Below are 21815 nucleotides of genomic sequence, written 5' to 3'. Positions count from 1 at the left end.
TAGATGCCCATCCAAATGTAAAGGAAGGGTTACTCTACTCTAGGGCAGCAGGTATTCTGTACATCCAGACCTCCGACGAGTCCTGCCTCTCCAGGTCTATAGTGATCTTGTCAAATGTAGCTCGCCTGGGTGTTATCTGAGCAAGGCACAGCCAAGGCCGGGGAGGTGTAATATATCCCCTCTCTCTACACCCCAGTCCATCCCCCAAAGGTGTATTCATCCCCCCCCCCATTTGACTTTCTCAACCGTCATCTGTCCCCCTCCTGTTTCTCTCCTTCTACACTTTCCCTCCAGTTCTCATCTCATTATTTTCTCCACTTTTTCCTCTTCCCACTCATTTCTCTTATTCTACTTCGCTGTTCATCTCTCTTATTCTTCCCACCGTACACCCCACCCCATCTACCCCATTACCACCCAACCATCCCTCTCTCTCTATCAGTCCCATTCTCTCAAGCCAGAGTGGACAGTCTCAGGCTGCTTTCCAAATGCCACCCCCGTGCCCTATGTAGTACGCCAGTTTTGAACCCCGTGGACCCCTTGTTAAAAGTGGGGCACTGTAACGGGAATACAGTATGTTGCCATTTTGGGGACACCGCCTCGGTGCTGCTGTCACCGCTCTCTCATTTATGATCATTAGAGCTGCTTTTGTTTCAGCCATAGTAAAACAGTTATTTCCTGATAGAACTTATCTCCTGCCGGCTAATTAGACCATGGTTCAAAAAAACGGCACCAGCAGTGAGCGTAGCATTGCCCCCGCCGTTCCCCTCCTCCCCATCCCTCCTTCTTACCTCCTGAGATTTTGTCTTCCCTTTCTGCGCCCTCCTTCGTCTTCCTCCTCTCCTCCCCTTTCGAATTGCCCGTACTTTCTCCCTCGCTCTCTTTCTCTCCTCCGTTCCAACCCATCTCTCCTGTTCTCCTCTTCCCTTTTCTCCCTCCCCCGTTTTCCTGTCTTTCTCCCCCTACCATTTCGCTGCCTTTCACTGAGAGGAGGAGACGGGCGCTGGCCAGGTTTAATAAAATATAAACCTTGTCGAGAGGAGGGGAGAGAAGAGATGGAGGGTGAGAGAACATCCTCCACCCCATTCCACAACCTCTCTCAGGGATCTCTCCCTACACACTCACACATATATATACACACACACACACACACACACACACATATTCACAATTCAGCTCCTCCAACGCTCCATGCGATAGAGGGAGACCAGAAACGGGTCCGATTGAGACCAGATGTAAGGTAGAGAGAGAGAGGACAGAGAGAGAGAGCGAGCTAAACGAAGGAGGAGAGAAACCGAGGGAAGAAAAGAGGAACTGGCAATAACAAGCCCTAGATTACATTTTCAGAGTGACGCCATTTATTTTCCAAATGTTCTCGCAGGATTAAGAGAGGAGGAGGAGGGAGGGGAGGACAGAGAGAGCAAGGGAGGGAGGAAACGGAGGCGATGGGTGAAGTAACCGCGGCATCCCAAGCCAGATGGACTGTAACTCAACCGTGACCGAGCCGGCTCCTCCTTGTATAACCCTCCGCTCAGCACCGTGGTCGACAACCACATGACTCGCCGCTAACACTGGCTCCTGAGAACATTCCGGACCCTTCCTTCTAGAAATGTATGAATGGAGACTTGTGTTTCCAATTCATAATCCGATTTCCACCCCCTTCAAACGCAATCGCAAAATATCAGGTGCTTGTCTCCCCCACCCCCACCCTCTCTTTCCTCCCACCCTCTCTTTCCTCCCATCTCTTTTCCATTCCAATTCTATGAATCTTTAACAAGCGGATCAGTGAACCTCAAGAGCACCGGCCGCCGACAACAATTGCGCAACATGGACATGCAATGCTATGCAGCAAAAATGCAAGCCACAGCCTCTTCACTGTCACACGGCTCCTCAATAACGTTCCCACACACTCGTTTTGTTGACGTTCCGAGAAACGGAGGCGGAAAGAAAGAGAAGAAGAGAAGTGGGATTTGGATCTGCTCCTTGAAGGATGAACGGAACAACTCTCCGCAGAGAATGGTACAGTTCCCTCGTCTATTTTTAACCGTAACGCCCGGTGCGTTTCCCTCGCTTCTTTTCTTGTACTTTTGACACGATACAGGCCAGTGGAGCCGACGACTCCCTTAAGTGTTAGCTCGCGCTTCTTGCTTGGAAGCAGCAGTAGCTGCGGTGTCGGGCAAAGAGGCTTCAATGGCGCGACCAGAAGGTAGAGGAAGCAAGGCTCCGTAAAGCGGGCCCTGGTCCAGAGCCAAAGTTGCACAAGTACGCATGCGACACAAGCGTTTCCTCAACCGTAATCAAGGAGAAACATCCCGAATGTGTTCAGCGTAACTGCAAGCGGCTGCTGGCCACGACGCGTTGGAGCCGACTTCGTAAAGGAAGTTTTGACGTTTGGCAAAGTTATTTAATTTTCTTGTCCTCCGTGAGAAATACTGATTCCTCGACATTGATTCCCCCCCCCCAAGCTAGACCCACCTCTTTTAGCACCCTAGCCAATCCAAGGAGGACTCTGACTGTTGTACTTGAAACATATTCGTTAAAGGGATACTTTGGTATTTTGGCAAAGCCCTTTTTCTACGTCCCCAGAGTCCGATGAACTCGTGGATACCATTTTTATGTGTCTGTGTCCAGTGTGAAGGAAGTTTGGAGGTAGTTTTGCGAGCCAATGCTAACTAGCGTTAGCGCGATGACAGGAAGTGCATGGGTAGACTAAATTGAGATTTGTTTTTTTTTTTGCTCTCACACACACACACACACACACACACACACACACACACTACCCTCCCCCACAGGCGGTGTGTGTCTGTCAGTCACAGTAGTTCCCTGTGGTTTAATTATTCATGCTGTATTAAATGTTCATTTCCACACACCGTCGAAGTTGGCCTGCCTGCCTTAATGGAGACCGCAGATGAATATTGGAAGAGAGGGGGAACGGCGGAGTCACAGGCGGGGAGAGTGAAGACGCGGGGAAAAGGAGCGCTGGGGAGACTGGAGGAGAGTTAGATGTAAATGGTGAGAGAAGGGAGAGACTGGAGGGCAGAGAGGTTTGGAGAAGAGAAGGGAGAGACTGAAGGGCAGAGAGGTATGGAGAAGAGAAGGGAGAGACTGAATGGCAGAGAGGTATGGAGAAGAGAAGGGAGAGACTGAATGGCAGAGAGGTATGGAGAAGAGAAGGGAGAGACTGAAGGGCAGAGGGGTATGGAGAAGAGAAGGGAGAGACTGAAGGGCAGAGAGGTATGGAGAAGAGAAGGGAGAGACTGAAGGGCAGAGAGGTATGGAGAAGAGAAGGGAGAGACTGAAGGGCAGAGAGGTATGGAGAAGAGAAGGGAGAGACTGAAGGGCAGAGAGGTATGGAGAAGAGAAGGGAGAGACTGAAGGGCAGAGAGGAATGGAGAGACTGAAGGGCAGAGAGGTATGGAGAAGAGAAGGGAGAGACTGAAGGGCAGAGAGGTATGGAGAAGAGAAGGGAGAAGAAAATCGTAGAGAATGGTGAAGGCAAAGTTGAGAGCGATTGAAAGAAAGGGGAAGGTGGAAAGAGACCGAGTGAGTTGGGGAGAGGGGGCATGTAGAGATAGAAGAGGAGACCAGAGGATACGGGAAGGCAGAGAGGGACAAAAATGCTGTTGAACAAGAGGCACAGAGAAAGATATTGGTTGGCAGGGAGAGAGAGTCCCAACGCAGGCTTTGCTGTCCCGTCTTAAGGTGTCCTACCTGCCCTTGTTAGGTAAAGGTTTGGAGGAAGTTCTTTTTTCGAAAGCAACCTGCGCTGATTCCGGCACTTTCCACAATTGCGCAGCCGCGCGTCATCTCTATTTCTAGATCATCACAAAGAGAAAGTATCTCACACAACATGGTCAGCTTGAAGAGTAACCTCTGAAAAGGAGACTTGTCTTTTGGGATTCAGGTTAGAACCATATCTGTATCTGGACTAAATGGTTTCTCGCAAGTCTTTTCAGAAATGTGCATATGTAATGTTCTGTACTGTCACTGTTAATGAGATTGATTGTGCCTGTGTATGTCTGTGGTGGGCAGTAATATTTGCTGTTTAAATACAGTATATTTATATATATATATATATATACACTGTACCTCACATGAGACTCGTGATAAGACAATGCAGTTAGTCCATTTTAATGAGTTATCGGACTCCACAAAGATTATTTAGCAGTGGGCACGGTCACCGTAGTTGAGTTTACAGTAATAGGCACTGAAGACATCTCTGAGAATGGAATTCTAAATACAATTATTATTTCAGGATTTTGTCAAATGAAGGATAACATTATACCAGGCAAAAGCTTCAGTTATAAAGCATGAACAAGCGTTACACAGCATTATTCTAAGCATGGTCAGAGAGCGAGGGAGAGAAAGAATCCACGGCTTGAGCCATGGCCCATAGCTCCTGGGAGAGGGAGGGAGAGAAAGAATCCACGGCTTGAGCCATGGCCCATAGCTCCTGGGAGAGGCAGAGAGAGAAAGAATCCACGGCTTGAGCCATGGCCCATAGCTCCTGGGAGAGGGAGAGAGTAAAAGAATCCACGGCTTGAGCCATGGCCCATAGCTCCTGGGAGAGGGAGAGAGTAAAAGAATCCACGGCTTGAGCCATGGCCCATAGCTCCTGGAAGAGGGAGGGAGAGAAAGAATCCACGGCTTGAGCCATGGCCCATAGCTCCTGCGAGAGGGAGAAAGAATCCACGGCTTGAGCCATGGCCCATAGCTCCTGCGAGAGGGAGAAAGAATCCACGGCTTGAGCCATGGCCCATAGCTCCTGCGAGAGGGAGAGAGCGTGTACTGTAGGTGTCTCACCACAGCAAGTCAGGAACATAAGAGAAAGAACAATGAATCTAAGACCCTTTTTATGTAAGTTGTTTGCATTAAAAAACAGGGGTTGTTGAGCAATAGTATTACTCTAAAGTTAATCTCCAATCAGATATCAGACCGACATGATGTCACCTCTGCTTCTCAGAGGTGTGACAATGGGGGTTGGTAAGTCCGACACAGAGGAGGCTGAATTCCTAAGACAACACAGAGGAGGCTAAATTCCTAAGACAACACAGAGGAGGCTGAATTCCTAAGACAACACAGAGGATGCTGAATTCCTAAGACAACAGAGAGGATGCTGAATTCCTACGACAACACAGAGGAGGCTGAATTCCTACGACAACACAGAGGAGGCTGAATTCCTACGACAACACAGAGGAGGCTGAATTCCTACGACAACACAGGGGCGATTCTTGCATACAGTTGATAAGAATAGTCGCTTCGGGCGCTGGGCTGCTCTAAATATTCCATGAACATACAATGATGTGTACCACACCTTTTTGTCACCGGTAGCTTCCGCCTGTATGACAGATCATTCACACCACCTCTGTATAATTTGTGCATCTCTCTCTTTTTGTCACGCTCCCTTTCACACTCTCTCTCTCTGCTCCTCTATTTCCAGGGAGTGAGGATGAGAACTGGAAGTGGATGGAAACCCCCGAGTCCCTTTTCGTGGTTCAAAGTCCCGCTTTTCATTTTTTTTCCTCTCGCTCACTCGCTCCGCTCTCATCCGCTCTACTCCTGTGCTCCCCTGCACGTCGCTCGCTTATTAAGTCGTTACTCTCTCTTTCTCCTTTATTTTTTTCCCCTTCTCTTCCCGCCACGATCCGTCTCTCGCCTGTCGAAGGGGTGTCGTTTCGCAGCTTAATGAGAATACCTCAGCCGTTACACCTAATAGATCTGCCAAAAAATAACGGGGGGGGACTACACACGTGTGTGTGTGTGTGTGTGTGTGTGTGTGTGTGTGTGTGTGTGTGTGTGTACATGCATACATACACACGCACACAGGCAAACACACACACTGTGTCGGCCGAGCCGACAGGCGGCTCTAGCGTGTCTCCCCATCAGATGCGAGCCCCGTGAAGGTCAGGTTGTAGTTAAAGATGAGACTGCCCGCTGAGCTGTTTTACCACAAACATGTCCTCTAAAAACCCCCTAGGTGTGTTGCCCTTCTATTGACCCTGTTGTCTCTCTGTTGTGTCTATGTTCGCCCATTTCCCAGAGTTTTGATTCTTCGGTTAAGTTCAGAAGGCTCGTCTGTGTCCTTGTCGAATAACATTACTACCTCAATACCTAACCTCGATAGGAATATTAACGCAAAGATTAGGTGCGCATCGCTCGGGTGGAACAGGGGTACAAGCGATTCCATCCCCGTCTCTGATGCGACGCCTGCGACAATAGGAGCTCAACGCCTGACAGAAGAAACTGTATTGATGTCTTGGGGCCAAGCTGCGAAGCATGTCAACGGCGCTCACGGGGTATCTAGACGGGCAGTCGGTGACACCATGCTCACCAGGGACCCCCCACCCACCCACCCTCTGTCAAAGCCGCAACACACTCCCCGTGTCCCCCAACATCGTCCCCAAGTCCCGCCACTTTGACCTAGGTGTCACCGTCTCTTCCCCGTTTTCAACTAATTTATTTCATAATTTAATATATTATGTTAACACCCCCCTCTTATCTGTATTCCACCACATCAGAGACCTAATTAATTATGGATCAGATTGGTCTTCTTTTTTTTTTAAATTAAGACAGTCGCCTCATTATTTATGCACAATGTTTTCGTTGCGTTATTTATTAACAGCCTGTCAGTTTCTCGCCTAAGAACTTGTTCATTTATATACGTGCACTCTCTCTCTCTCTTGCTTTAATCTACTCAAATCTCTTGTTGTCTCATTATATGCATTTGGCTGGTGTTAAAAAGTGTGTTTTTCTCACACCTGTGAGGTGCAGATCATTTTATCCGCCGACACTTGTTTTCCCTCCACCGTCAACATGGTGAGAGTGTGGTCCTATCAGCTGAAGTCTCAGAGGGAACACGCGTTGATGGGAGAGGCGAGATGTATCTCGGACGTCTGCCCGGGGTTTCATGCTTCAAACTTTTGGCTGAAAATACGATTAGGCGTCTGGGAGTGAGCCGGGACATTTGTCTTGTGCTGCAAGAATTGCGGCTTTTAGAATGGTCTAATTAATGAAGCGTTTGTCGTTTGAAACGGAAAGGAAGTCAACTGCGTATGCATTCAAAAGTGTGACGGGCCTTGATTAAGGTCTTTCAGATGACACACTCAGTGGCCAGTTTATTAGGTACACCCATCTAGTACAAGGCCGGACCCCACCATCTTAAATAAGCATGCCCCATTCAAGAAATTTAGAACAAGGAACAGATATAGCCCTTGGTTCTCTCCAGACCTGACTGCACTTAACCAACACAAAAACATCCTATGGCGTTCTGCATTAGCATCGAACAGCCCCCGTGATAAGCAGCTGTTCAGGGAAGCTAGAAACCATTATACAGAGGCAGTTAGAAAAACCAAGGCTAGGACACTGTAAAGTCCATGGAGAATAAGAACACCTCCTCCCAGCTGCCCACTGCACTGAAGATAGGAAACACTGTCACCACCGACAAATCCACTATAATTGAGAATTTCAATAAGCATTTTTCTACGGCTGGCCATGCTTTCCACCTGGCTACCCCTACCCCGGTCAACAGCACTGCACCCCCCACAGCAACTCGCCCAAGCCTTCCCCATTTCTCCTTCTCCCAAATCCAGTCAGCTGATGTTCTGAATGAGCTGCAAAATCTGGACCCCTACTAATCAGCCAGGCTAGACAATCTGGACCCTTTCTTTCTAAAATTATCTGCCGAAATTGTTGCAACCCCTATGCCAGTGGCAACCTCTCTTTCGTGTCGTCTGAGATTCCCATAGATTGGAAAGCAGCTGCGGTCACCCCCTCTTCAAAGGAGGGGACACTCTTGACCCAAACTGCTACAGACCTATATCTATCCTACCCTGCCTTTCTAAGGTCTTCGAAAGCCAAGTCAACAAACAGATTACCGACCATTTCGAATCCCACCGCACCTTCTCCGCAATGCAATCTGGTTTCAGAGCTGGTCGTGGGTGCACCTCAGCCAAGTTCAAGGTCCTAAACGATATGTCAATCACCACATCCTCATCGGCAGACTCGATAGCCTTGGTTCTCAAATTATTGCCACGCCTGGTTCACCAACTACTTCTCTGATAGAGTTCAGTGTTTCAAATCGGAGACTCTCTTCTCTGTATACATCAATAATTTCGCTCTTGCTGCTGGTGAGTCTCTGATCCACCTCTACGCAGACGACACCATTCTGTATACTTCTGGCCCTTCTTTGGACACTGTGTTAACAACCCTCCAGACGAGCTTCAATGCCATACAACTCTCCTTCCGTGGCCTCCAATTGCTCTTAAATGCATGCTCTTCAACCGATCGCTGCATGCACCTGCCCGCCCGTCCAGCATCACCACTGGACGGTTCTGACTTAGAATATGTGGACAACTACAAATACCTAGGTGTCTGGTTAGACTGTAAACTCTCCTTCCAGACTCACATCAAACATCTCCAATCCAAAGTTAAATCTAGAATTGGCTTCCTATTTCGCAACAAAGCATCCTTCAGTCATGCTGCCAAACATACCCTTGTAAAACTGACCATCCTACCGATCCTCGACTTCGGCGATGTCATTTACAAAATAGCCTCCAATACCCTACTCTATAAATTGGATGCTGTCTATCACAGTGCCATCTGTTTTGTCACCAAAGCCCAATATACTGCCCACCACTGCGACCTGTACGCTCTCGTTGGCTGGCCCTCGCTTCATACTCGTCGCCAAACCCACTGGCTCCAGGTCATCTACAAGACCCTGCTAGGTAAAGTCCCCCCTTATCTCAGCTCGCTGGTCACCATAGCAGCACCCACCTCTAGCACGCGCTCCAGCAGGTATATCTCTTTGGTCACCCCCAAAACCAATTCTTCCTTTGGCCGCCTCTTCTTCCAGTTCTCTGCTTTTTTTGCCTTTACCTCCCTTAACTCACCTCATTTGCTCACATTGTATATAGACTTATTTTTCTACTGTATTATTGACTGTATGTTTTGCTCCTTGTGTAACTCTGTGTTGTTATATGTGTCGAACTGCTTTGCTTTATCTTGGCCAGGTCACACTTGTAAATGAGAACTTGTTCTCAACTTGCCTAACTGGTTAAATAAATGTTAAATCAAAATAAAAAATAAAAAATTATCCTGACTCCGTCACAGGAACCAGGATTCATCAGACCAGGCAATGTTTGTTTTTTTCACTCCTCAATTGACCCGTGTTGGTGATCACCTTCCCCACTGGACCCGCCTCTTGTTTTCAGCTGATAGGAGTGGAAAACCAGTTTGGTCGTCTGCTGCAATAGCCCATCTGTGACAAGGATCGACTAGAGTTGTGCGTTCCTGAGATGCTGTTCTCCACACCACTGTTGCACTGCTCAGTTATTTTGTCTGTTTGTGGCCCGCCTGTTAGCTTGCACAATTCTTGCCATTCTCTTTCGACTTCCTCAACGAGCTGTTTTTGCCCACAAGACTGCTGCTGACTGGATGATTTTTGTTTGTCTTACCGTTCTTTGGAAACCTAAAACACGGTTGTGCATGGAAAGCCCAGGAGGGCGGCCGTTTGTGAGATACTAGATCCAGCGGGCCTGGCACCGATGATCATACCACGCTCCAAGTCACTTAGGTCACTCAAATTCTAACATTCAATTGAACAGTAACTGAATGCCTGTCAGCCTGCTTTACATAGCAAGCAACGGCCACGTGACTCACTGTAGAAGCAATCCAGTTTTGTAAACAAATAAACTGGCCAAAGAGTGTTTGACATGCATACAAGGGAATCCTTTTATATGTGGACTTCATCTCCCACAATGCCCCTCTTCTTCCAGCCTGTCTAAGCCATTGGCGGCAAAGCCCCCAAGCCAGCAGTTAAGTAAAACAAACAAGTGGGCTAGGGGGAAGGCCCCTTCAGTCTGCCATAGAACAGGGAAAGGGAACTGGGACATCCCAAAAACACCGCACACATACACACACGCACATGTGTCTGTTTTTAGCCCAATTCAATCGCGCAGTGTGTGTTGAGCTTGCTTTGGACCAAGCTCTGGGTGTTTACTTTCTCCAGAATCGTTTTTCCGGCAGCTGTGTAGGTTTGCCAGGAGGGACAGTCATTGAAAGTGGAATGAGAGTATTTTGGCTAAAAGAAAGTGTGTATATGTGATGATCAGAAAGTCTCATTGTCTGGCAACCGTGCAATGCGATCCCCGGGGATCCGTCTTAGTGCCTTTTATTCCTAAGCTTAGGGGGTTTGTGGGAAGAGAAACGCTGAGCCAGTCTCTCTGTGGGTAGCCACCAACCTCCCTCAGACGTTTCTTATAGTGCCAGCTTACCTGGCACTTCTCTTGCACCCACGTGCACACACTTCTTCCCCCAGCCTATGCTCATGGAAACAGCCCGGATGATGAACTCACAACTCGTGTAGAAACCGCTAGTTCCGTTTCAACTGTGAAATAAATAAAAAACCTGAGCTTCAAAAGAATCCCCTGGTGAAATATGGTTCCATTGTAGTCTTCAGTTTGTAGCCCTAATGCCAGCTTTGAACTGTTTTGGACACCTGTCAGAGATGTTGATGAAATAAGGTGCCTCGGTCGCTCGCTCTGGTGATGCTTTGATCATGTGTTGGAGTAATGCGTTAGCGGCTTCTCGAGAGAATGGGGACAATGTTCAATGTGACGCTATTTACAGAACTCCATGACTGCCATTTGGAAATCTTACTGTAAGCAGTGCACTGGGGTTGCTGGCGTACAGTGTCTTAAGTTTGGATGCTCCGCCAGTAGTGGAACAGTAGTTGAGTAGTGTGTTGACACTTGAAACAAAGATTAACGTATAACTTTATCCTTGAACTCTTTCGGAAGGCGAATCGGTCACAAAGTCACGAGACAAATGAATACAATATATGTTTTGCTATGACGTTAGCACCTAGCACGTTTTGTTAGACACTTTAATAATGTTTACACATTTTGCACTACTCATCTCATGTGTACAGTTGTATATACTGTATTTTATTCTAATGTATTTTAGTCCCTACGTTGCTTGTCCAAATATTTATGCATTCATTCCTTTACTTTGAATTTGTGTGTTGTGAAATGGTTAGATATTACTTGTTAGATACTACTGCACTGTTGGAGCTAGAAACACAAGCATTTCGCTACACCCGCAATAACATCTGCTAAACTTGTGTAGGTGACCAAATAAAATGTTGTTTTAATTTGATTTAGACTCAACATTGTCATTTTTTAATTGAATGTAAATATAACATTGTCCCGCTGTAAAAAGTGACACAATATCAAACCACAGACCGAATATACAAATGCAGGGCTTTTTAAAGTTTTATTGCCGTTGCAATTGCTGTTTGTGCTTTGGAAAGTGAGAGTGCTAATTTTCTCCGTTTCAGAATTCGAGACTTCAAACGTCCATATACGACTCGATCTAGCTCCCCACTTAAATTTCCATCCACGTCCGAGGCTGCAGGCAATTCATTAACTGTGAGACGCGTGAAACGGACCCCGGTTGTCAGCGTGAAACGGATCCATCGCTCTGACTTTGATACAGGGGGAGGGAGAGAAGTCAGAATGCAGTTCTGCTCCCCTCTTTCTCAGTCTTTTTCCCCCCACATCGCTCCCTCTGCCCCATCATCCTACCCGCCACCATCTCCCCTCCGTCCCTCCAACCGCCTACCTCCCTGCTTGTCAGGGTGTTGTCACCAGACTGGTGTTCTCGCCATTGTAATACCGTGCTCGTTATCAGTTCAGTGTCGGAGTGGGTTCAGATGTTGGAGGAGGCATATAAGCAAATGAACAAACGCACCATTGTCTGGCGGGCTGGGGGAAACACTGTTGCACTAATGCACAGGAGGACCGCTTACTGTTACTGCATGGTCAGGGTTTTCTTCTGGATCAAAAAAAGGGGCTTAGGTGGTGGGCGTGGCATGATGGGGCGTGGCATGATGGGGCGTGGCAGGTCGGCGTGGCTGAGTGTTAGAGAACATTTTAGAGCAGGGGACGGACAGCTGGCGGCCCGCGGGATCTCAACTTAACGTGGAGTTAGAATAGTCGAAGACACATGCCGTAATTTTAAAATGTTGTGCATCAGCAGTTTTCCCTCTTGTTATTTCAGTCATGGACAGTCACTTCGTTAGCCCGTGTCAGCAAAACATTTTTAGATTTGGTAAATTAGTCTAGCCAGCTATCTAAACTTGTAGCAATCATGGTCAGATTACTGACCAGGGGGTCCCCATTGATTTTGTTAGTCACTCGCACTCAGATATCATATTCAAAATTGCGAACATTTCTTTCCACCCCATGGCAAAAAGTGTAGAATTGCAGGGAATTAACTCACTCTGCTGTCAAGGGGGGGAAGCCAAAATGTTTCGCTCAGAAGGTGGGGTTCCCTAACAAAATGTATATTATGGCCACCGAAAAGCTAGGGTTGGCTCTGACTGCATGTGTGGGTATGGATGTGGGTATGCAGAGCCGTGAGCCACTGTGGCCCCTCAATATGAGTTTTTTTTGTGCCACCCAACCTCATCAAAGTTGCCCATCCCTGTTTTAGAGGCCCCCATCTTGGCAGTGTATATACATTTGTAAGACAATTTTACTGCAATTCTATGCGTTTTATTTATTTTGTTTTTATTTTTTTAAATGTACTTTTATTTTATTGATTGTTAGTTCTCAAAGATGATATGATATAAAATATATAGGTCCATTATCTTTTCTAAATACTTTATTTGGTTTTAGTTGTTGATGTTTACACTGAAAGCGTTTTTCGATCCAAAAAATCTCTCTCTCTTTCTGTCTGTATGCACACAAAATAAACATTTTTTTACACTGTTTAGACAGCGGCCCGTCCAAGGATTTCAATGGCAGGAAAATCCCTGATGTTGCTTCTCAGGCTTCCAGTCTAAGCTCACATCCACTACAAGACCATGGTGCTGGCATACATAGCAGCAAGGGGAACTGCCCCTCCCGACCTTCTGGCTCTGCTCAAACCCTACACCCCAACCCGAGCACTCCATCCTGCCGCCTCTGGTCTCTTGGCTGTCCCACTCCTATTAGAGATCAGCTCCTGCTCAGCCCAGTCAAAGCCCTTCTCTGTCCTTGCACCCCAATGGTGGATACCAGGTTCCCCCCTGATGCTAGGACAGCGGAGTCCCTGTACATCTTCCAAAAACATCTGAAACCGTACCTCTTCAAACAGTATCTTAAATAAGACATCAGTCATTCTAACCCCACATCCCCCTCCCCCATTATCTTATATTTTCCTACTAGCACTAACTTTACTTTTCTTTATTGAGGAAAAAAATGACAGCTCAGTGAGACAATCTTAAGAGAATGCAGTAACTGTAAGTCACTTTGGATAAGAGCATCTCCTAAATGACCCAAATGTCAATGGTGTACTATAGTGGAGGTACTGAATTTGTGGGGTGTGTTGGTATGTTTTCTCATAGCAGCTTACAGTACACTAGCATCTCAGGCATAGATGTACAAACCCCAGATGTACTTGGGGTTTGTGTCGGGTGTGTCGGTCGTTTTCTCATCATTTGGTGTGTGTTTGTCGGGCGATTTTGTCAGGAATGGAGCGACAGGCCGTTATTTAGAATTTGTTCCGATATCAAGCAATACCAGGCTAGTATCAACTGCTATGAAGTTTTCTTACCTCTTTTTGCGTGCAATTTTTGTTTGTGAAATGTTTATCTGCGTTTGTTAACTGGATGTATTAATAGGCTTTAAAAAAAAAAAAGATAACATGACGATGAATTAGAGTGAACTGCTTCGATGGCATTGGACTAAAGAGTCGGGGCGGGTTCCTCGTTGTGCAACGCTTGTTCTGTTGAGTGGGAGTTGATGATGTAAGCACTCCGCCAAAGCGTGGTATAAACAATGTAATGACTTCATGTGTTCCTTCGCATGAACACACACTTTCTCTGGACCCCCAAGGCTTTATACACCCCAGTGATACAAGACAATACACGGAGTGTTACCAGATGGTCTAAGCCATCATCTCATCTCTGGTGAATGTTTACAGAATCAATGGACTTTCTCAAACATTGTCACACTAGTTCATTACCAGACAATGGGAGTCCACACAAGGACAAACTGCAGTTCATTCTTTTTTTGAAGTCTTGGGGATGCTATGATATCACAAGTGTGGTGCTTTATGAGGTTGGCAGTGGTAACATGGCATGCTGCCATTGTTTTATTTAACTAGGCAAGTCAGTTAAGAACAAATTCTTGTAAATTCTGTTTACAAGGACGGCCTACACAGGCCAAAACCAGGCGACGCTGGGCCAATTGTGCGCCGCCCTATGGGACTCCCAATCACGACCGGATGTGATACAGCCTGGATTCGAACCAGGGACCGCAGTGACGCCTCTTGCACTGAGATGCAGTGCCTTAGACCACTGCACCACTCGGGAGCCCGAGTGTTATGTAGAGCCATTATTACTGTTTAATGTACTTTGTTCCAGATCTTTCACTTTTTCTTTCTCATGCGACTCGTTTGAGCATCGTGTCAAGTCATAAGCCGACATATTGTGACACAAAGGCTACTTGACATCGTCTACGAACAACCGTTTAACCCAAACCTCTTTATCTCTCTCCATTCCTCCTTCCCTACTCCTCCAAGACTGTCCCCAGATCAGTAGACGCATTCAGACTTGACATAACGGTACATGAATGAAGGTGTTACTCTAATTCTCCCTCTCTCCTCCAGGACTGTCCCCAGATCAGATAAAAACATTCAAACGTGACACAACAACATGAATACCTGAATAACCTAAATCTCTCCATTCCTCTCTCCCCCAGGATTGTCCCCAGATCCTGCCCTCTACCCAGATCTATATCCCCGTGGGCGTGACCAAGCCCATCACACTGGCCGCCCGCAACCTGCCCCAGCCCCAGTCTGGCCAGAGGAACTACGAGTGCGTGTTCCACGTGCAGGGAGAGGAACACAGCGTCACTGCCCTGCGCTTCAACAGCACCAGCATCCAGTGTCAGAAGACCTCGGTGAGTGGTGGTGCACAGTTTTATTCCAGCCCAGCACTAATGCATCTGATATACACGGAACTAAAATGAACGCAACAATTTCAGAGATTTTACTCAATTGCAGTTCATATAAGGAAATAAGTAAATTTAAATAAATGCATAAGTCCTAGTCTATGGATTTCATATGACTGGGAATTCAGATATACATCGGTTGGTCACAGATACCTTTAAATCAAATCAAATGTTATTGGTCACATATTTAGCAGATGTTATTGCGGGTGTAGCGAAATGCTTGTGCTCCTAGCTCCAACAGTGCAGTAGCATCTAACAATTTGCAACAATACACAGAAATCTAAAAGTAAAATAATATATATAAATATTAGGATATTTTAATATTGACTACAAAAAAAAAGCTAGGCATGTGGATCAGAGAACCAGTCATTATATGGTGTGACTCATGCAGTCTCCTTCACGTAGAGTTGATCAGGCTATTGATTGTGGCTGTTGGATTGTTGTCTCACTCCTCTTCAATGGTTGTGCGAAGTTTCTGGTTATTGGCGGTAACTGGATTGGTGCTATGTACACGTCCAGAGCATCCCAAACATGCTCAATGGGTGACATGTCTGGTGAGTATGCAGACATTTTCAGCTTCCAGGACTTGTATACAAATCCTTGCGACGTAGGGCCGTGCATTATCATGCTGAAATATGAGGTGATGGCGGCGGATGAATGGCGTCCACACGGCGCCATACACGTGGTCTGCGGTTGTCAGGCCGGTTGGACATACTGCCAAATTCTATAAAATTATGTTGGAGGCGGCTTATGGTAGAGAAATGAACATTACATTCTCTGGCAATAGCTCTGGTGGACAGTCCTGCAGTCAGCATGCACAACAATTGAGAGATCTGTGGCATTGTGTTCTGTGACAGAACCGCACATTTTAGAGTGCCCTTTTATTGCCCCCAGGTGCACCTGTGTAATGATCATGTTTAAACAGCTTCTTGATATGCCACACCTGTCAGGTGGATGGATTATCTTGGAAAATTATAAATGCTCACTAACGGGAATGTAAACAAATTTGTGCGCAAAATTTGTGCGACTGGAACATTGTTTTTGTAATAAACCAAATGCTTGCTGATTTGGTTTTATCAAGATGGATTTTGGTCAGCACAGCAGGGATGCACCTGATTCAAAAAATCAATGGGTTGGCGGTTAGTATTTTGACCAATGGTCATGTTTAGAGGGAGTTTGGCCGGTTTTAGGATTGTAGGAAATAACTGTGCAGCGAGCATTCTGAAGGATGTGTTGGAAGTTGTGTGCGTGAGTGTGCATCCGTGCTCACGCGCGTAGACCCATCTGTCAGTTGAGTAGCAAATGAGGAAGTGTGTGTGTGTGTGTGTGTGTGTGTGTGTGTGTGTGTGTGTGTGTGAGAGAGATAAGAAGTGACGATGCGCTCCACCGAGGCTGAAAATGTGGAGAGGAAGCCTGTCATCTTTGAACCTAGTCAAGACAGGATTGATCATGTTTATACCTCTCTCCCACTCACTCTCTACCCATCTCTTCTACCTTTCTCTCTCTCCCTGTCCATCTTTTTTTCTCTCCCTTCGGCGCTCCTCTCTTCCTCTCGCTTAACCCACTAGCTCTCTGTTTTGTTGTCCTTCTCTACCCTCAACCACTCCCTCTTGTGTTCTAACTTCCTTCCTCTTTTGTTTTTGTCTCGTGGAGAGGCTGTGCCGTAAGCAGGGTGACGTGTTCGTCACTAGAGGGACAGGAGGTGGACGCTTGTGTCAACGACTGTGACACACCAATTATAGGCTCCATGATATGACCATTATACTTTACATTTGTCTGTAGGCTTTTGGTTGTCCTGTTTGGCTCCTTCAGGTCTTTAGGAAGGTCTCTACCTGTTGTTCTTTCCCCCCTCCCCCTTTCTATTCCCTTTCCCCCCTTTCTACCTTTCTCTCTCCTCCAAAGCTGCTTGTTTCTCTCTCTCTCTCTTCATGGGACACTCGTCCTATCACCACCTCCAAGGAAGGCTGCCATATTGATTTTGGTTTGTATTAGGGGTGTCAAACCTCTCTGGGTATCCTGTCAAACAGGTGCCCCCTAGACTTGAAACATCAGCCATGTCGCAGACAACAAAAAAAACAGCACACCATCCCGGGAAAGCCTTCAGAGAATCAAACTAATTAGCTTTGAACACCTGCAAGTGGATGTCAATACACGCTACAGCTGCACGCTAGAGATATGTGGCCGTGGGTTCACTCACTATACTAAACACGCACACATGTAGCATGTCCAACAGGACCCGGGGCTTAGCCTTGTTGCCATAATCATTAGCTTTTAGCAATGCTATTGTGTTTGAAAGTTAGCGTAGCTCCTCCCAGCGTAGCATAAGGGCTCCAATGCGAGGCTGTCTGTATCGACAGCTAGTCATTATCGCGCCGCGCACCAAAACCCCCATTGTTTCTGAAGGAAGGCTAATTAGCCAATGACAGCGTTGTCTCCAAAGAGGACCCTTTATTGACTGTTTGTTAAATGTAGCAGCCAGCGATAATCAGCAGCAGAGTCAGGACAGGCCAAAACAGTATTTCTACACATGACAGCTGACAGGAAGATGTGCTAGTAGGCTCATTAGCGGTTAACTGTAAGCTCTTAGTGATTAGCGGTTAGCTACCCGACTTGTTTTATATGCTAACCTGTAGTTTATTGGTATGATAATACCAGCGTCCAATGAAGCCTACGCTAACTCTAACTCCATTGTTATGACATTGCTTTGTTGTTAAGATTTTTTTTTACTGCCACTTTCTACATTTACTAGGAGTGGTTGTTACTTAAAAGCAATGGAATTTGTATCATTGTCATCCTATTTTAATCCAATTCCGAAACATATTTCACTGAAATGAAAGGAGTCATCCCCAAATATTGGTCTTCGTTTCACCACTGTTTTTTCGATGCACATCCTTCCATGTGAGCCAGTTGCTCCTTGTTCGGGCTGTGCTGCTTCCATGATATGAATCATGTATAATGCTGCAGTAAAAATGGAGAGCTCACGTCATCTGGTATGCTGTGGGTACACCTTGCTATGGTGAATGCGGAGTTGCATGGCGAGAGAGGGGGGGGGGTGTGCTCGCTCGTGGAACGAGAGGATCTTGCGGGGTCTTGATGCTCAATTTTATTTTTTACCTTTAGAGTCAACACATGGCTGTTAATCTTATATTAAGCCTAATTTTAGCCCAGACTATGTTGAAATTCAGTGTTTTTTACTAGAGTATTCTTGTCAGCGTGTCAACTCATCTTGCATCTCATCTCATCATGGTCCTAAAGCACACCGAAGCCTCGTTTTGTATCACATTCCAGTGATAAAACTGGGGGTAATGCAATTTCAGAATATGGGGGGGGGGGGCACCATGTCCCCCCGTTTCCCCAGTTAAAATTGCACCCCTGCTGATTACAAATGTGGCCAGGTAACTATAACATATTAGGTTTAGAAAGTAACATACCCAACCCTGGTGACAAAAATGTATGAGCTCTGTACAGGATCATTTATGTAATAAAGAGTAGCTAAGCAGCTCCTCAATAATTGTCCATAGAAGCTTGATCCAATACGTTGTATGTGCAAAAGACTTTTGGAAGGTTATGGCAATGGGTTTCAAGACGAGAGAAGAAGAAAAAGTTAATATTTTTCAGTAAATACTGCATAAACACAGTGACTCTCCGTCAATAGACAAAGCTGTAATATATAAGGAAAATACATGTTTTTTAACAGATTTATACAGATCAGCTCTGCCTATTATCGGACAGTCGGTGTTTATACAGTATTTTCAGGGATTTCTTTGAAGGAACTGTCTGTAAAATAATGGAAATTGTAACAGTAATGGATGTGCAATCAAAACTGTCTCAATATTGCGGGCCAAACAATGGCCAAAAAAAGGCAAGGGAAAGGGGATACCTAGTCAGCTGCACAACTGACTGCTTTCAACTGAAATGTCTTCCGCGTTTAACCCAACGCCTCTGAATCAGAGCGGTGCCTTAATCAACATCCACGTCATTGGTGCCCGAGGTGCAGTTGTTTTTGGGGGTTAACTGCCTTGCTCAAGGGCAGAATGGCAGATATTTCCACATTGCCACCCCCGGGATTCGTTACCAGCCACCTTCCGGTTACTGGCCCAATGCTCTTAACCGCTAGGTTACCTGCCGCCTGTAAAGACAAACAAAAAGCAAAACGCACCACACATTCCCCTGGTCTCAACTCTCACAAGGGATAGGACCTGGACAGTGTGTCTGTTTCTCTCATTGACAGTGTCCAGGCAATCTCCTCTCATCCAGCCTGCCAGAGGGGGTCATGGGAGCCTGTAAACAAGAGAAAACACAGCCAGGCTGCTGAAGCCGGGGTCACGAGACTCAATAAGTGACCACAGCTGGTCTCTGAGAGGGGGAGGAGAAGGCAGGAGAGGGTGGCAGGTAGCCTAGCGGGTAAGAGCGTTGGGCCGAAATGTCGCTGGTTCTGATCCCCGAGCCGACTATGTGAAAAATCGTCCGACGTGCCCTTGAGCAAGGCACTTAACCCTAATTGCTCTTGTAGGTCGCTCTGGATGAGAGTGTCTGCTAAATGTACATGTAGGGGGAGAAGAGAGAAAAGGGGAGAGGACAGAAATGTGACTTCCGCATTTAACCCAACCTCTCTGAATCGGAGAGGTGCTGCCTTAATTCACATCCACGTCTTCAGCGCCCGGGGAACAGTGGGTTAACTGCCTTGCTCAAAGGCAGAACAACAGATTTTGACCTTGTCCTCTCGGGAATTCGACCCAGCAACCTTTCACGCTCTTAGTGAGTTTAGTTGTTTGGTTAGTTATGTTAGTTCGAGAGGGGAGGGGGAGGTGAGGGGTGGAGAGGATTTAGCGTGGGAGAATGAAAATAAGTTTCAGTCTATCTCATGGTTTCTCTCTTGGTTCCTGTATTTTTGTTTTCTCACTCGCTTGTTTCCTCTCCCAAATGTTTTGGTGTGTCTCTCTCCTTCCTCCCTCCTACCCCTTCCTCCACCGCCACCTTCAGTCGGATGAGAGACTGGGCCACTCCATCACCCGTTTCCTCTCACTTTTACTCCGCTAAGAGAAAGGGGAAAGGGATGGAAAGTCTGGGAGAAGGAGAAACCTTGTTTGGCCTCAGATCTTCCTATCAATTCGCGTGCGCACGTGCATGCGGACGTGCATGCGGACAGCAGCTGTTTCTAAACAAAAATTAAGAGTACTGGGAGAGCCTGATGGGTTCCAATTAAGGTGGACGATGATAAAATGATGATGAATTGCAGTCGGGCGCTGAGACACACACACACACACACACCAGCCCCTCTCCCAGGACCCAGGAAAAGGATAAGAGGGGGAAGGTGGGCAAGAGGGGCAGACTGTTAGAAAATTGGACTGAGGAAGCGATGAAGGAGAAGGAAGGAGGCAGAGGGGGAGGTAGAAGGAACGAGGCGAGAGGGGCTTACAGGAAGGAGGGAGGGCTGGGTAAAGAGAGTGTCGGGGAGGGAGAGTTGAGTAGAAAGCAAGAAAAGATCCAAGAAGTTTGTTCGGAGAGAGAGGAAACGTAAAGTGAGAGTTTGGAAGACAGGAGGAGGACACAGCTGAGGACATAATGAGGGGAATAAGGAGGAAAGGAGACTCGAGGTCAGAGAAGTAGAGACCGAGTGTAGCTGCAGGGATAATGGTGATCACTAAACGTACATATACCACCGGTACCAGAGCAGGTCCAAAAGGCTTCTTAACAGCTTCTACCCCCAAGCCATAAGACTCCTAAACAGCTGATCAAAGGGCTACCCAGGCCCCTCTTTTACACTGCTGCTACTCTGCTTATCTGTGCATAGTACCTTTAACTCTACCTACATGTACATATTACCTCAATTACCTCGACTAAACTGTGCCCCCCCCGCACATTGACTCTGTACCGGTATCCCCTTTATATTGCCTGGCTATTGTTATTTTACTGCTGCTGTTTAATTATTTCTTACTTTTATTTCAATTTTTTTTACTAATCAATTTTTTTACTTACCACTTTTTTTTCCTTAACTTCTTAAAGCACTGTTGGTTAAGGGCTCGTAAGTAAGCATTTCACTGTAAGGTCTACACCTGTATTCGGCGCATGTGACAAAATACAGTTGGATTTGATCTCTTCCTTTGTATCCAACTGTCCCTCCCCTCTAGACGGAGGAGTGTAATACGGAGGGAGGCTTAGAGCGAAAGTCTTGCGTATGCACCACGCTGAAAGTGTTTGTGTGTGTGAAAACACGGACCCATTAGAAAGGCACTGGATGTAATGCGGAGTAACTGTATCGCTGACGGTCCTTCGCTCAGAGAAGGGGGCACCCGGTCATGTATGGTATAGCATGACACGGTATGCTTAACCGGACATGATGAACAGGGGGGCCTGCCGCCGAGGTCGCTCATTAAAACGGGGTAAGGCAGGCAACTTATTTAATTAGGGTGGTGTGTGTGTGTTTAGTGAGAGAGGGAAAGGGAGACAATACCACTGTTCAACAGCCTTACCCTCACTCCTCCTCCCCTGTCCAAACCCCTTTCTTCCCATCAGGAATCAACCCTATTCCTCTCTCCCCTTCTCCACTCACACAGCCTGCTGCTCAGTCCAGCAGTTTCCTCCTCCCTCCCTCCCTCCCCTTCCTTCTCCTGATGGGTGAGGCAGTACACAGCTCCCATGTGCCGTCCTGTCTAAATAAGAATGAATTTGCCGACCGGCTATCAGCATATGTCAGCTTATCCACCTCCGTTCCTCACCCTCTCTGCTCCCCTCATGCCTCCCCTCTCTGCCTCCCCACATGCCTCCCATACTCTCTTCCTTAATCCCTCCCTCCAAGAAACGCCTCGTGTCAGGTTTTGA

General features: G+C 46.8%; 1 protein-coding gene across 2 annotated transcripts in view; it reads left to right on the top strand.

The window, feature by feature from the left end:
- The window catches only part of LOC112233724 (plexin-A1-like), a 327164-nt gene that overhangs the window by 228400 nt on the left and 76949 nt on the right, over positions 1 to 21815 (top strand). For both annotated transcript variants that reach the window (XM_042300320.1, XM_042300324.1), the window contains exon 10: positions 14742 to 14942. In XM_042300320.1, coding sequence (XP_042156254.1) covers positions 14742 to 14942 — 201 coding nt within the window. The remainder of the gene's footprint in view (positions 1 to 14741; positions 14943 to 21815) is intronic.

The sequence above is a fragment of the Oncorhynchus tshawytscha genome, linkage group LG02, assembly GCF_018296145.1.
Source record: "Oncorhynchus tshawytscha isolate Ot180627B linkage group LG02, Otsh_v2.0, whole genome shotgun sequence".
NCBI classification, from domain to species: Eukaryota; Metazoa; Chordata; class Actinopteri; order Salmoniformes; family Salmonidae; genus Oncorhynchus; species Oncorhynchus tshawytscha.
Note: the sequence above shows the minus strand (reverse complement) of the source record. Positions and strands in the feature narration are given on the sequence as shown.